The sequence below is a fragment of the Trypanosoma brucei genome, chromosome 10 (genome assembly GCF_000210295.1).
Source record: "Trypanosoma brucei gambiense DAL972 chromosome 10, complete sequence".
Lineage (NCBI taxonomy): Eukaryota > Euglenozoa > Kinetoplastea > Trypanosomatida > Trypanosomatidae > Trypanosoma > Trypanosoma brucei.
The window spans coordinates 878,542-891,454 of NC_026743.1; the positions used below are offsets into that span (position 1 = coordinate 878,542).

General features: G+C 46.1%; 6 protein-coding genes across 6 annotated transcripts; all 6 read left to right on the forward strand.

The window, feature by feature from the left end:
• Positions 1 to 111: 111 nt before the first annotated feature.
• TbgDal_X4450 (hypothetical protein, conserved) lies at positions 112 to 1,086 on the forward strand (the record flags this gene model as incomplete). The annotated part of the gene is made up of 1 exon (XM_011779322.1): positions 112 to 1,086. One exon carries the CDS (start codon positions 112 to 114, stop codon positions 1,084 to 1,086), a length of 975 nt encoding a protein of 324 aa, XP_011777624.1.
• Positions 1,087 to 1,141: 55 nt separating this feature from the next.
• TbgDal_X4460 (hypothetical protein, conserved) lies at positions 1,142 to 3,031 on the forward strand (the record flags this gene model as incomplete). The annotated part of the gene is made up of 1 exon (XM_011779323.1): positions 1,142 to 3,031. One exon carries the CDS (start codon positions 1,142 to 1,144, stop codon positions 3,029 to 3,031), a length of 1,890 nt encoding a protein of 629 aa, XP_011777625.1.
• Positions 3,032 to 3,904: 873 nt separating this feature from the next.
• On the forward strand, positions 3,905 to 5,524 carry TbgDal_X4470 (hypothetical protein, conserved; the record flags this gene model as incomplete). Its single annotated transcript, XM_011779324.1, has 1 exon — positions 3,905 to 5,524. One exon carries the CDS (start codon positions 3,905 to 3,907, stop codon positions 5,522 to 5,524), a length of 1,620 nt encoding a protein of 539 aa, XP_011777626.1.
• Positions 5,525 to 5,830: 306 nt separating this feature from the next.
• On the forward strand, positions 5,831 to 6,175 carry TbgDal_X4480 (hypothetical protein, unlikely; the record flags this gene model as incomplete). Its single annotated transcript, XM_011779325.1, has 1 exon — positions 5,831 to 6,175. One exon carries the CDS (start codon positions 5,831 to 5,833, stop codon positions 6,173 to 6,175), a length of 345 nt encoding a protein of 114 aa, XP_011777627.1.
• A 1,378-nt stretch (positions 6,176 to 7,553) lies between these two features.
• TbgDal_X4490 (hypothetical protein, conserved) lies at positions 7,554 to 9,050 on the forward strand (the record flags this gene model as incomplete). The annotated part of the gene is made up of 1 exon (XM_011779326.1): positions 7,554 to 9,050. The coding sequence occupies one exon, from the start codon at positions 7,554 to 7,556 to the stop codon at positions 9,048 to 9,050; it is 1,497 nt and encodes a 498-aa protein (XP_011777628.1).
• A 627-nt stretch (positions 9,051 to 9,677) lies between these two features.
• On the forward strand, positions 9,678 to 10,604 carry TbgDal_X4500 (T. brucei spp.-specific protein; the record flags this gene model as incomplete). The annotated part of the gene is made up of 1 exon (XM_011779327.1): positions 9,678 to 10,604. One exon carries the CDS (start codon positions 9,678 to 9,680, stop codon positions 10,602 to 10,604), a length of 927 nt encoding a protein of 308 aa, XP_011777629.1.
• Between the last annotated feature and the right edge of the window lie 2,309 nt (positions 10,605 to 12,913).

Sequence of the window (12,913 nt, forward strand, 5' to 3'; positions counted from 1 at the left end):
TTTCGTTCACGATACTTTGTGGTTGCTCAAAGTGGCAACTGCACACGGTCTAGGAACAAGGAAAAGCCACTCGTCCCACCCTGTTCACTTTTCTTCCTCTCGATTTGCACCATGTCGTTTCGCTATACGAACAACTTAATAGGTGCTCTGAAGCATCGGCTACTTTTGGAGAGCTCCTACCGCGAGATTGCAAGTAGGAAGTTCATCGGTAATTGCAGGGGTGTGGAAGTTGTTTGTAGTGGCTACGGCACTGTTCTTGCTGTCCAACTAACTGACAAGGCCGTGTGGGAGTCTTTTTATCGTAAGGGTGGTCGACCCACTGTTTCGGGCGGAAATGATGTTAGTGGCGATGCGGAGACGGGAACACAAGGATCCGCAACCACCACAGGGGCTACAGGGTCACTGGATTTGGACAAGTTAGCGGAGAGCATAAAAACCGCTTTGTGGGATGCCACGCGGAAAATACGGTCAGCGAAGGAAGCAGCACTGCATCGAAGTCTTTCCCATAACACGCGAATGCGGGCATCGGCCGACCTGAAGCACTGGTATGAAGAGGATGCGAACACTCTCCGTCCGTTGGCATTCGAAGCGTTGAAGCATGAAGCTGCTACCCCATGGATGCAGCTCGTTCAACACGGAAAGAAGGAGGAGGCGGCTGCGCTACTGAAAGAATTCGAACAAAAGGGGGACGCAGCAGAAGCGACACCAACCCGAGTTAAAGACGACAGAGTTAAGGGGACCCGGACGGAATTGAGTAACCGAGAGCAACCTCCCCTCGCATCCACGTTGAAGGTTGAGGATAGCAACCCAGCGACGATACCAATTGGATCCGTTCACCCACTGTTCACTCCCGCCCTCGTTCAAATAGAAGAGGCTGGAGGCGGCTCCGTGAGCAATGAAGCCGTTTGCCGCGCGCAGTTGTGGGAGCTTTCGCGTGATGAGCAATTGTTCTGGGAACGTGTTGAGCTTATTCGCAAGGGCCAGGTCGCCTCCATTGGTAGCAGCCACAAACGCGGTTACGCGGACGAAGCGGCATTTGCCAAGGACGACACAGAAGAAAAAGTGCAACTCCGGTTTACGCAGTAGGCCTCACGACCCCGTACATGCGCATGTTTGTCTCTTAAAGGGAAACTTTTGACTAATGACTTGCATGTTGCAATGTGAGGAAAAGGTTCCTTTCGCACACGTAAACACGTCTTTACACGACACGCGGTTCTTGTGCATTCGCGCCTGCGTTACCACAGTTGTGTCGCCAACCCACTTGTTCCGCAAATTTGCTGCGCTGCTCATTCTTTGTTGTATTTCTCCCCTGTGGTTTCTTCTTTTTTCTTCGTTTATACCCCACAATCAGATGTTCCGCCGGACAAGTCGGTGCCTCGTTGAAGTGGGTGATACCTGTGTCCCCAACAACTTTGTGCACGCTACCGATCTGGCCTTCTATTTTTCCAGGTTTCAACCCCGATCTCACCTCCATCCGCACGGTATCCCTGAACTTCGCGATGCAGTGGAGCTGCTCCAACCTCCCGAAGGGAAACCTTGTAGCAGATGGTCGGCGCCTCGTTTGTTTTCCCCTGCTGCACTGACAGCACCTGCTGCAGTGGCGGAGTGGAAAAAAAAACGTGAGAAGGCGATGATGTTATTGTCCCGTGGTGAAGAGATCATGGAAAATGTAAGCGGTGTGAGGAGTGCCGCTGTGGCGGACGTTGTCCGGCCGCTGTACGCAACAAAATTTGAGCTCCTCAACGGTTTGGAGCATCTACCGCGGTCGGAGTTCGCGACGCGGATTGATGTGCACCGATTTATTGTAAAGCATGCCGGACGACTTTTATACTTTAACGATAGTTGGGATAAATCAGATGTGAAGCATCTGGACACAACTTGTGTTATACTAGCGCACTTTATTCGGTCTTTTTGCGCCCTTCACCAGCGACCATTTCACGTAAAGCAGGCAAATGTTAGTGACTCCAAGGCAGATCGAAATCCCTCTTCCTGGACCATGGCGGTAGTTGGTGGAGAATCTGGTGACGCAATGATTAGCTTACAAACTGTGATGGATCGCTTGGACGAACTGCTGGCGCTGAGTGAGAAAATAACCGAGAGGCAAATGGGTGAGATGCCCGAGATTCGCTGGAATAAACCAAAGTTGCTGTTACTGAAAGGGACCCTTACAATCCCCCTCACAGGTAATCTGACGCATGCTCAAGAACTCGTTAATCAAGCCGCTAAAACGGTGTATGAGTTTCACCAAAGGAAGAAACCGATTGTAGACGGTCTTGTTGCTCGCAAACAGGAGCACGAATTGGGTCTGTTCATGCTGGTTCAGGCTGAAATGGCGGCGCGAGTGTTTGATTGGACCATTAACACTGGGGAAGTAGATATGGAAGTCGTTGAGATGTTCGAAGCGGCGGCTAAGTTTTATTCCTCTCCATGCAATACACCGTTGGATGCCGACGGCATCATGTCGGCGGAGTTGCTTGACAAACGGCGCTTTGAAGTGGATGCGTACACTACTTGCATGCTGAGTTTTGGTAACTTCCTTCTTGGTGCGCCCAGACCCGCCGCTAAAACCCGTCGCGATGCACCGGTATTCCTTCCCAAGCAGCTATTTACTATTTCACCCATAGCAACTGTGGCATCATCGTCCGATCTTATTTACGCGGATGTGCAACGTCGTGCACCCATGACAGTGGAAGTCGCTCGTAAGCGCGCAGGCGAGGCGCTTGAACGGGGCTTAAAGTTGAATCGAGAGCTTTATCCTGACCAAAAGCAGAATCCCAAGGCTGGGTGGACGCTGTTAGCAATGGCATCGTTGTACGCAGATATGCGTGATTATTTATATGCTACTGGCCTCTTCGCCTCTGCAGAGAAGACCGTTATAGAAAATTACGGCGGTGTATCGTTGGAGCGACTTCTTGTTTCCAAATTGCGCTATGAATTTTTAGCGGGGGTTGGGTCTGAAGAGGAGGCGAAGGCATCAGCGCACGAAATCGTGCAACTCCTCAAACAAATGGACATCATGCCGCATGGATAGGGCCCCTTACCTGTAATTTTGGATTATAATCTGTCGACTTAAGCGATTGTGCTTTGGAAGTCCGATAGTCGGTGGGGGGGGCAGGAGAGCAAAAGTAGCGGAGGAGGAAATTGGAAAATTCCAACTTTGACAGGTTGTGGAAGTTGGGGAAGTATTTGACGTGGAGCGAGAAAGGTTAGGGGGCTGTTGGACGGTTTAATTCGGCTAGTAACCTATTTTATTGTTGTTATTCGTGTAGCCAAACCTTGCTTTCGGTTGTGAAACCTTCCACATTCCCCCGAAGTGGTTGAGGTAGAAGAAAGGAAGTATTGTTTCCGCGCAATGCACTGCGCCGTCACGACTCGGCTTCAGGCGATCATTACAACTTACCGTTTCTCTTTTTTTTTTCTCTGTTATCCCTTACCGCCATTATTTGAGATGTGCCGATAGCGCTATTTACGCGTGAGAGTCGTGGGGCTGCAACGTTGCAATTTACCCTGACAAAAGGACATGCATGTGTAGAGGGAGTGGAGTTTCTATCGTTTTTTAAAGGGGTTTGATGGAGAAACACTTAAATTCGCGGACGAATTGTGTGATCGCGAATTCTGTCACATCAGTTTCCGTCCTTCCCTCCCCCTTTTGTGCATGTTCTAGCGCTTTGCGGAACTTGTGACTTTCTGAATCAATGGGGCAACTTGTTGTGTGACCTTTCTCACCTCACCTCTTTTCTTTTTCTTTTCTTGTTTTTTTTTCTTATTTCCCCCGCTTCTATCACGATATGGATTTCCGTACCAATTTCGATTAGACAAGCGGATTCCCAGCAGGGCTGCATCGTGGGTTACATAGCAAGGAAAGGGTTGCCTCAGAGGAACTGTTTATTCTTACGTGAGGGAAATGAGCACCAACGGCGGCGCTGAATGTTCGAATGCCTACATTACAGAGGGCGTTAAGCTATCCCCAATTTCGTCGGAGAAAGCTGAGAACACTCAAAACAACGACGGTGTGACACTTCTGCAACCGTCGTGGTTCCCGAGGGAGGAGCTGAAGGAAGCAGTGAATGGAAGCACACAAGCCAATCCTTTGAAAGGACCTTCGCCGACCGACCAGCCGCCACCCCCGCAAGTTCTAAGTCCGGCGCAACCACAGTCGAGAAATGCACCAGCGTCCCTGTCTGAGTCTGTCAGGAGGTTACATGAACGCTTTCGCAATACTTCATGGCTTGAAATGTTATGCATCTTCGTTATTATTACTGTTGTTATAGTTGGGCACTTCATTGAAATTATTAGCATCAAATACTGGCATTCGAAATTTCCAAATGGTAAAACGCCGGGAACACTAACAACGTTGGTACTTCCATCGATACTATTGGCTGCGTTCATGGTGACTGTAATGTTGCTCTTTATCTTTTTCACAACTCCGTCGCTTCGATTTGCGTTTTGCTGCCAGTCCCTCGTCATGCTCTTCCGCATTGGATGCATAGATGCGATACAGAGCGGAGTCGGTGTATACTCCGTTATTAAGACACCGAATGCGCTCGCCGCGCTGGTAAAACCCGCAGCCCCGTTATTCGCAACCCTCTTTACGAAGATGTTCCTTAAAGACAAAAGGTCATACGGTAGCCCATGGCTTCTCATTTCACTTGCGTTCGTTATCGCTGGAATCCTTGTGGCCTCAATTTTTGACCTGAAGCATGGATTCAACAAGATTGGAAAGAACTCTTGGTGGGCAAGCATCTACTTGGTTGCAGTAGCGTTGAGTTCGTTGGTGAACGCGATGCAGGCAGTTTATATGTTAAAATTTACATACGACCCAAAATTCGACGAATTGTACAAGATTCGCGCTCGAGGGGGAACTGCGGTACCTTCAATGGGCTCCCAATCTACCTTGTTGAGTGCCCAAAACGTGTTGGCCCTCGGGGTTGGTAACGGAAACCACCAACTTGCCGTCGAGATGGGCAATATTCCGGCGGCACAGGAACCTGAGGACGTCGCGCGTACTGCGCTTAAGCGTTTACGACAGGGAAGGGGAACAAGCGTGAAAATTGTCATGCTAACCATAATGTTATTGTTCCGCTTTGCTGGAACTTTAGCATTTCTTCCACTCGATGGGGTAAAACCGTGGGGCGAGAGCAACAGCATTGGCGATGCTTGGAACAACCTCATTGCTGGTGAGAGGTGCGTCGCTACGTGTGATAACAATTTACCCCCATTTGTCATGTACACTTCAGGTGTTCTCCTCAGTTACGTTGGATCAGCATACCTCAATCAGTATAGTGTGACTATGTGTTCTATCATAAAGCAAATTGCATGGCCGTTAGCCGCCCTGATACTTGTTTTTGTCCCCAGGTGGAGTATCGATCCCGTGGTGACGCCTTGGTATTTCAGCCTCGTGTCTATTTTCATCCTTTTGTTGGCTGTCCTCTTGTATATGTTTTGGGAATGCAGCACTGGTGATGAGAAAGATAAGAATGAACGCCAGTTGAAGGAACGAATGATGTATCACTTAGCGAAGTGAGCTCCTTTGGGTAGTCGTAGTGTTTTGGCTTCCATATTTCTTAATTTTTTCATTCCCACGACTGATCAGATAGAAGAGAGCAGGTTGTGAAGCCTGTCTAAGTTCTATTACGAACAATTTAAGTAGCAGCTCGAGGGAATGAGGGAGGACGCGTTAAGTTTCATTGTGTGAATTGAAAAGGGCATATATTTATTTACTCAGGAACGCTGAGTTAATATACTGAGCCTTTTTCCGGAATCTCTTTTTTTGTCTTGTTTTTTTTGTTTCCCATTGCCTCTTTTATTGGGTATACTGCCCCTCACATAAATGTTTCCACCTATATATATATATATATATATTAGACATGTATTCAATAATAACATATCGCCTTCTCCGATTTCTTTTTTGTTTTTTTTAAATACTGTAATCCTTCTTTCTTTTTTTTTTACATACTCTCTTTATTTTAGTCGTTTATCTTGCTTCTCTACCACCCCGCCACACCTCATTCCCCTCACTTTTTTTTTTTCACTTTGCTATCATTGCAGTATTGGCATGATGGGAGAAGAAGCCGGAAATGGAAGAAATATTTTATTGACAACATTTTTCCACGAAAGAAAATATATAAAAAAATTTTTTTTGAGGGAGGAAAGCGCGTTACGTGAGTACGTGTGATGAAAGAGGGGAAATTGGTAATAATAACAACGCAAATAAAACACCCGCTGTGATGTGTGTGCGTGTGTGTGTGTGTGCATGTGTTTGCATGGAAAAGAGAGGAAAAAGGGAAGTCCGAGAAGGAAATTTAACAGAGGCAAAAATAAAGGGGAAGGAGAGATGGGTAAAAGGTATGTCGTGTATATTTCAACTGAATAGGATGAGATACTGCGCAGTAACCTTTTTCTTATTTTTTGTTTTTGTAAAACACAAATGCACACACACACACACACACACACACACACACACACACACACACAACACACACACACACCACAGTGAATGAAACCAGGCGGCAGCTTGCATTTGTGACATGTAGAGTTTAAGAGGCAACGTAAGAAAAGACGGTGTAACAGGCGGAATCAGAAAAAAAATCAAAAGAAATATCATAAATAAACAAAAATGAGATATAGTGGAAGAAGGTGTTTTGTTTCAATAATTTCCCCTCCCTTTCCTTTAAATCACCAAACTTTGACTTCTATTTCACTCCCCCCCCATTTTTAATCATTTTGTCTTTGTTTTCTCACTTATTTTTGTCTTTTTATTTCGATTTTCATAACCTATTCTTTCCCCAATCCCTCACACACCACCACCACCACCTAATTACTAAATGTAAGGGGGCATAATAATTAAAAAAAGGGAGGGAAGTGACGGAAGCTCTCAAAGAAAGAGGGGGAAAAAAGAAAAAAAAAGGCAAAAACATACCGCTTTAGGATCCAACGCTTTGCTCCAAATAATCGTTCCTTTCTAATTTTAATTTCCTTGTCTCAAGCACCTCATGATTATATGTATGTATGTGCAAGAAACTGAAGATGATAACAAAGTTGTCATTTCTTCCATTCATACCTTAATAAAAATTAATTTAACAATGCTAATATATTTTGAGGGCAAAACACAGGACAAAAAAACAATGCAGAAACGTTAAAAAGGGTGAGAAACGACTGTTTGTGTTTTCCCTTCTCCTTGTGGGGTGTTGAAGAAAAAAAATGTTTCAAAAACTCCTTTCTCTTTTTTTTTTTAAACATATTCTTCGACCAATGGTCCATTTTTTTTCTTTTTCTTTTTTCCTCCCACTTCTTTGCGGTGTGGAGGTGTCTCCACATTCTCCCCAAAAAAAAGTGAAGAATAGATCCTACTTGTATTTCTTCCAATTTTTCACCACGAATATTCAGTTAACTTCGATTTCTCAAACACATGCGCAGCAATCACTACACACCTCTTAATTTGCGAACTCTCTGAGTCTTTTATTGACTAAAAAGAAGGAGCGAAAGGAAAAAAAACAAAATAAAACAAAAGCGGAGAAAAACTTGGGGGACACCGCCACCCCTCCGAAATTTTCATGGCGGTTGGTGCAGCCGTACGGCAACGAGCCGCAGCTGCGGCTCGCCACTGGCGTCGTGTTTCAGTTAAAACGCTGCGGAGTCGACTCTCCACCCCGCACGTGTGTGACATAAAACTTCCGCTCATATCAAATGAGGCCCCAGCGGGTTCGGGCCCGGCGCTGAACATTCGCCTGGGGACCAACAACGAAGAGATCATGCGATGGTGCCAACTCGAGTACTTTGGTTTTTTAAAGCCTGCAGATGCCGCCACCGACTCGCATACGAGTAACACAAGTGATGTATGCATCCACTCCGGGCCTCCAGGGCAGTTGGGATACCCATACGCGCTGACAGCGGAAGTTGATAATTTCACTGATGCGGTGCGACGCGATGAGGAGTCCGCTGAGTGGCAAAATATTAGTGGAGCGGAAAGCGCACATCCTTCGCGGTGGTTGACTCAACTGCTTCTGGACGGTTTCATCTCCCGCCGCGTGGCTGCACACGTTGGTTTATCAGCTGGCCATTTGATGGACACAGTGAGGATGGCACGGCAACTAAAGGTGCCACTCGCACCGAGTGAGGTGTCACCGCATTATTTTTCTAATGATCTCTTGTCAACTTGGGGGGTGTTTGGAGAACTGAAATCGGGCGATACCGATTTTGTTGGTGACTACGTGCATCGGGTGCTGCAGTTGGCTCACGCCAGTTCTGTCATCTCTGCTTGTCACTCCGTTTGGTTGAAAGGTACGGCTATATGTAATGGTAATGGTGGCGCCGTAATCATTTTAGGCCCGAGAGCAAGTGGGAAAACAACACTTGCGCTTCATTGTTTGGCAACGTCAACACCCAAAATACGTCTCATAGGGTTGGAACATTTTCACATTGCGCCTGAAAGCGTCATTCAGGGAGCCTCCATTAGCAGTGGTGGTGCGCGCGCGCTTCTCATGTCCATTCCATCATCGGCTAGTGTCGGTATCGGCGCTCTTATTGGATCACTTAAACCGAACCCCAGCTTAGTTGAGGCCGCCCACACTTTCACGTGTAGTGCTGCAACGATCAACAGTCTCATGCGTAACAGCGAGGAAACCATATGGTTTATGGGGCGACGGCATGTAGTAAATATAAACGAAGCATTTGGACCACATCGTTGGTGCCCCACATGGTTTGGTACTGTAAAGGGAATTGTGCTGCTGAATTGGGATGTTCATGAGCTTTCACGTCCAACCTCATCGGCAGGCACCCAAATCATCCATTGGACAGAGAAGGAAGACTGCTTCAAGGCACTGAACGCCTTCGCAACAAATGCAGGAGCCGCCCTGTTCAAGGGGCACTATCTTATACGCTCCATGTACAACGAGTTAAATGCACACAGACAATTGGAAGAAATGCTCTTTTCTGGTGGTGAAGTTGATGGAAAGGTGGGGGTCCCACCAATATTTGAGGTTCGAGGCGCAGTACACTTCGATGCCGTGGTTAAGTTGATATGCGATCGCCTCCTTAACGAAACGAACTAACGAGTATATTAATAAAAACTACTATCGTACAATACCGTAATGGAACTATGTCAAAACCTGAGTGATTGGTGGGCGAGAACCCTTTGAAACACAATGCAATGTGTATCCGTATCTATTCATGAGAGAACAATTGTTCATGCTCAACAGATTAGGTGAGAAAAGGTACGATAAACTTGGAGTGCGAGTCGCTGGGACGCCAAGCAATTCGTCATTGCGAATTGCTACGTAACAAGCTGCAACGTTTTGCGCGCACGGAGCCATATGTTTCCCCGCTATTAATTCCGTAGACGTTCCTTTTCGTGGTACTTTCGTTTGGTTGAACTATCCTCGCACATGCTGATGATTTGTTGATATATTTATTTTTATACGTGTGCGAGTGCGTGTATGAGTGTCATTACTATACCACATGTGGATGGCTTCCTGTATCTCTCTTCCATCTCCCACCTTTCCTTTTTTTCCTTATTCACCCTTTTTTTTAAAAAAAAATCGTTTCCTAAATACACACACACACACATATATATATATATATATATATATCAAGCCCGAGGCAGATCCACTAGGATTTTAGGAACTTCTATTGGGCTTCACAAAGAAAAGTACATTGTCACACATACAAAACTGCGTTAAATGATGTTTCACACATTCACTGCGCTGTTTATCACGGCGATATGTGTGTCGTGCTCAAGAGCTTCCGCTGCCGCAGCAGCCGTCACAGATGCAGAGCCTGCAGCTACCAGCGGTTCCACGCCCCGTTGTACGTTACTGCAACAACTACTAGGCGTAGGACGCAGCGTAAATTTTACGAAGAGATATGTAAAGGAGCTCGTGGATCAATCGGTGCGGGCTGAACAGGAATGCACTTACTACCTCTGGACGGCGAGAGGTAACATCACATTTTCCTCCAAAGTGCTCTACGACGGTCGAAGAAGCCGCGGGAGTAGCAACGTATACGTTAAACTCGCAGAGAGAGCTTTTGAAGAAGCCAAGTTGGATCATGAAATTCTGAGAGAAACTGTGTATAGCGTGGAACGGAATTTGTTGGTGATTAGGTCGCAAAGCGCCGAGATGAACCGCAACGGATATGAAGCCGTTAAGGAAAGCAAAAAAGCCGTAGCCAAATTGGTGCGCGCCGCGAATCGTTATGTGGGGAGACATTATGGAGGCGATGACGACATTTCGGAGACATGTAAATTAGCCCCAGCATCTGGTGTCACATTCGCCTCGTTGGAGCATGCCATACGGAACATTACTGACGAAATGGTCGATTCAGATGCTCTGGAAGGGGCGAGAAAAGTGTTCCGCTCGCTCGTGGAAGTGGAAGAGGCTAGAAAGAAAGCAATGCGAGTGGCTCAAGAGATAAAAGAAGGAAAACAGTTGGCACAGGGAGCGGAGGCGAGAGTTGCGGGACATGCCAACGCTGTCTTTAGTGTGATGCGCACCAGTAAACAGAGCATGACAATTAACCATTCCAGGGGCGGAACGAACGCATCTCAATTCCTTTGGAATTGGATTAAATTCCTTTTGTTGTCGCTGATTAGTGCCGCGGCCCCATAGGGTATTTTCCGTTGCAGCAGTGTATATAGTCCTTTGTTTTGATTATCGGACCTCACGTAGAGAAAAGTAATTTATTAGTTTCAAGTGTCTATAACTTAACTGTTATGTTTTACTTGTTTTTTTTTCCCCCCTTCCCACTGAATGACGTCTTTTCATTTCCTTCTGTTTTTTTTAGTAAGAAAAACTTTTCTTTTGTTTTGCGGCCCTCAAAGAATATACCGTACAGGCTATAAAGTATCTCGTGCAGCTACCTTGTCAGTTGCAGAGCTTATATTCTGTTAATTCATCCTGATTCTACCTGAACTTCTAATGTTATAGTGTAATATATGTTATAGCAGCCGCACGTGCCGAATAAAGTGGAAAGTACGTCCAACTGCGGTCATGTGCGGGGAGCGCCGTCTTTTCTTTCTTCATTTCCCTTTTGTTTCCTTTTTCAGAACATATTGGTACCGCAACATAGGTATTGTCCGATGCGTGAGTGGATACGCGGGGGTACGCGATTTGGTCGGAAAATATTTTATTTTTTTTTCTTTCCTGCGGCATCGTGTGCTTTTCGAGAATTGAGCTAATATTTTAAGTTCCTAACTGTTATCAAAACCTTTGTCTTTCCTCCATCTTGATTTTTACAAGGTTGGTTACAGCATTAATGGTTTTGTTTTGACACATTGCCTACGTTAAGGTTTAAGGAATTTGGACCGTTAGCGCCGTCAGGCTTTGCACACCCAAGCGCGTACACGCTCAACGCATTTTGATTCAGTCAAAACGGGCTTCTGAGACTTGTGGACTACCAAACAACAACATTATTAATAATAATAGCACAAAACAATGATAGCGATGGCGATGATAAAAGTGGCATTTCAAGTAGCAGCCACTTAACAACACACGTCGGAAGGCTCTGCCATTCGAAACGGTTGCGGGACTCTGAGATTTATTGACGAGATTTTCGGTTACGCACTATCCATGAGAAGCGGATGTTGTTTTGTTTTGTTTTGTTAAATTTCTTTTTTTTTTTTTTTGCATCCCTCCTTGGGAAAGCGCGTGAGGAAACTTGTTGAAGGTGGTAAGTTTCTGGTGAAGGTCGGAGGCACTGCGCCTCTTAAACGAGATTGGCGCCGTAAGTATTCGGAAGGCATTCGCGTCCCCAAACGCAACTGTGTTGAACTTTCAAATAACAAATTGAATTAGAGCGAGGAATGCTGCACATGCGGCACAGTGAGCGTAGCGTACCCGATCACAGTGCCGCAACCGCCAAATCTGTCTGGAAGGTTGCGCGTTGGTGCGCTGGAAATTTTTTTTTTTTTAGCCGTGTTGTTCGTTTTAGGGAACTGTGCCAACAGCAGCAGCAAAGGGGGAAAAAAGGTTCATTATGTTTGCAGATCGATAAGTGCAGCGCCGCCGCGCTCATCGGCTAGAAAACTCCATTGTGCTAAACGAAATGGCTCACTCCGTATTTTTTTCAATTAATCCACCATTCACTGTGAACTGAGTTCAGGTTTTTTGTTTTCCGTTAGCAAGGCCACTTCCACTTTGCTACTCATGTTTCTTCCGTCTCAGAAACAAAAAAAAGTATGCAGTAAGAAGAGGAAAAATCCATAAGGAAAAGAGGTCTTGTTTGTTTATTTGTTTTGGACGCATGCTCCGACATCATCACGTGAAACCACCCGCAGTCGAGGTGTAAGATAAATAAGACAGCAGATTACAACAAAAACTGCCCACACCTTCCCCATCCGTATTCGTTACGCTACCCGCATTATTATCGTTATTGCGGTGACTTTCTCATTTGAGCCACCGTGGGTCGCCTTCCCTCCTAAGATGCGGTACAGTTATGTGGCTTTGAGTGAAAAACTGCGAGTAGCGGCGCCACTGACATGCACACACACACACACACACACACACACACGCGAGTCCCCACGCCAGTACGCGCGCGAATATGTTCATATTACCAAGTGCTGCCTGTGGTGGCCATCACCTCAGCGGTTTTATTTTTTCTTTCAAAAAACAAAAAAAAACAAGAACAAAGGCAATGAGCCCCTGCTACACTTCTCATAGGTACTCATCAAACATAATCACGGAGTTCCTCGCACATTCCGCCTGCCCGACCGTCGGAGGTTCACTCACTCGACCTCAAGTCCAAACGCAACAGGACCAAACCGCAAGGGATTCTCCACTGAGCGGAAGACGCAAATCCTCCTGCACGCCGCCAACGTAATTTTTCTTTTTTTTTTTCCTCATTGAGTTTTATAGCTTTCGCATTCACCCACCCCATGCCCGTTTAACATGCCATCCGGTTCATTTCTGTGCGGTTTCCA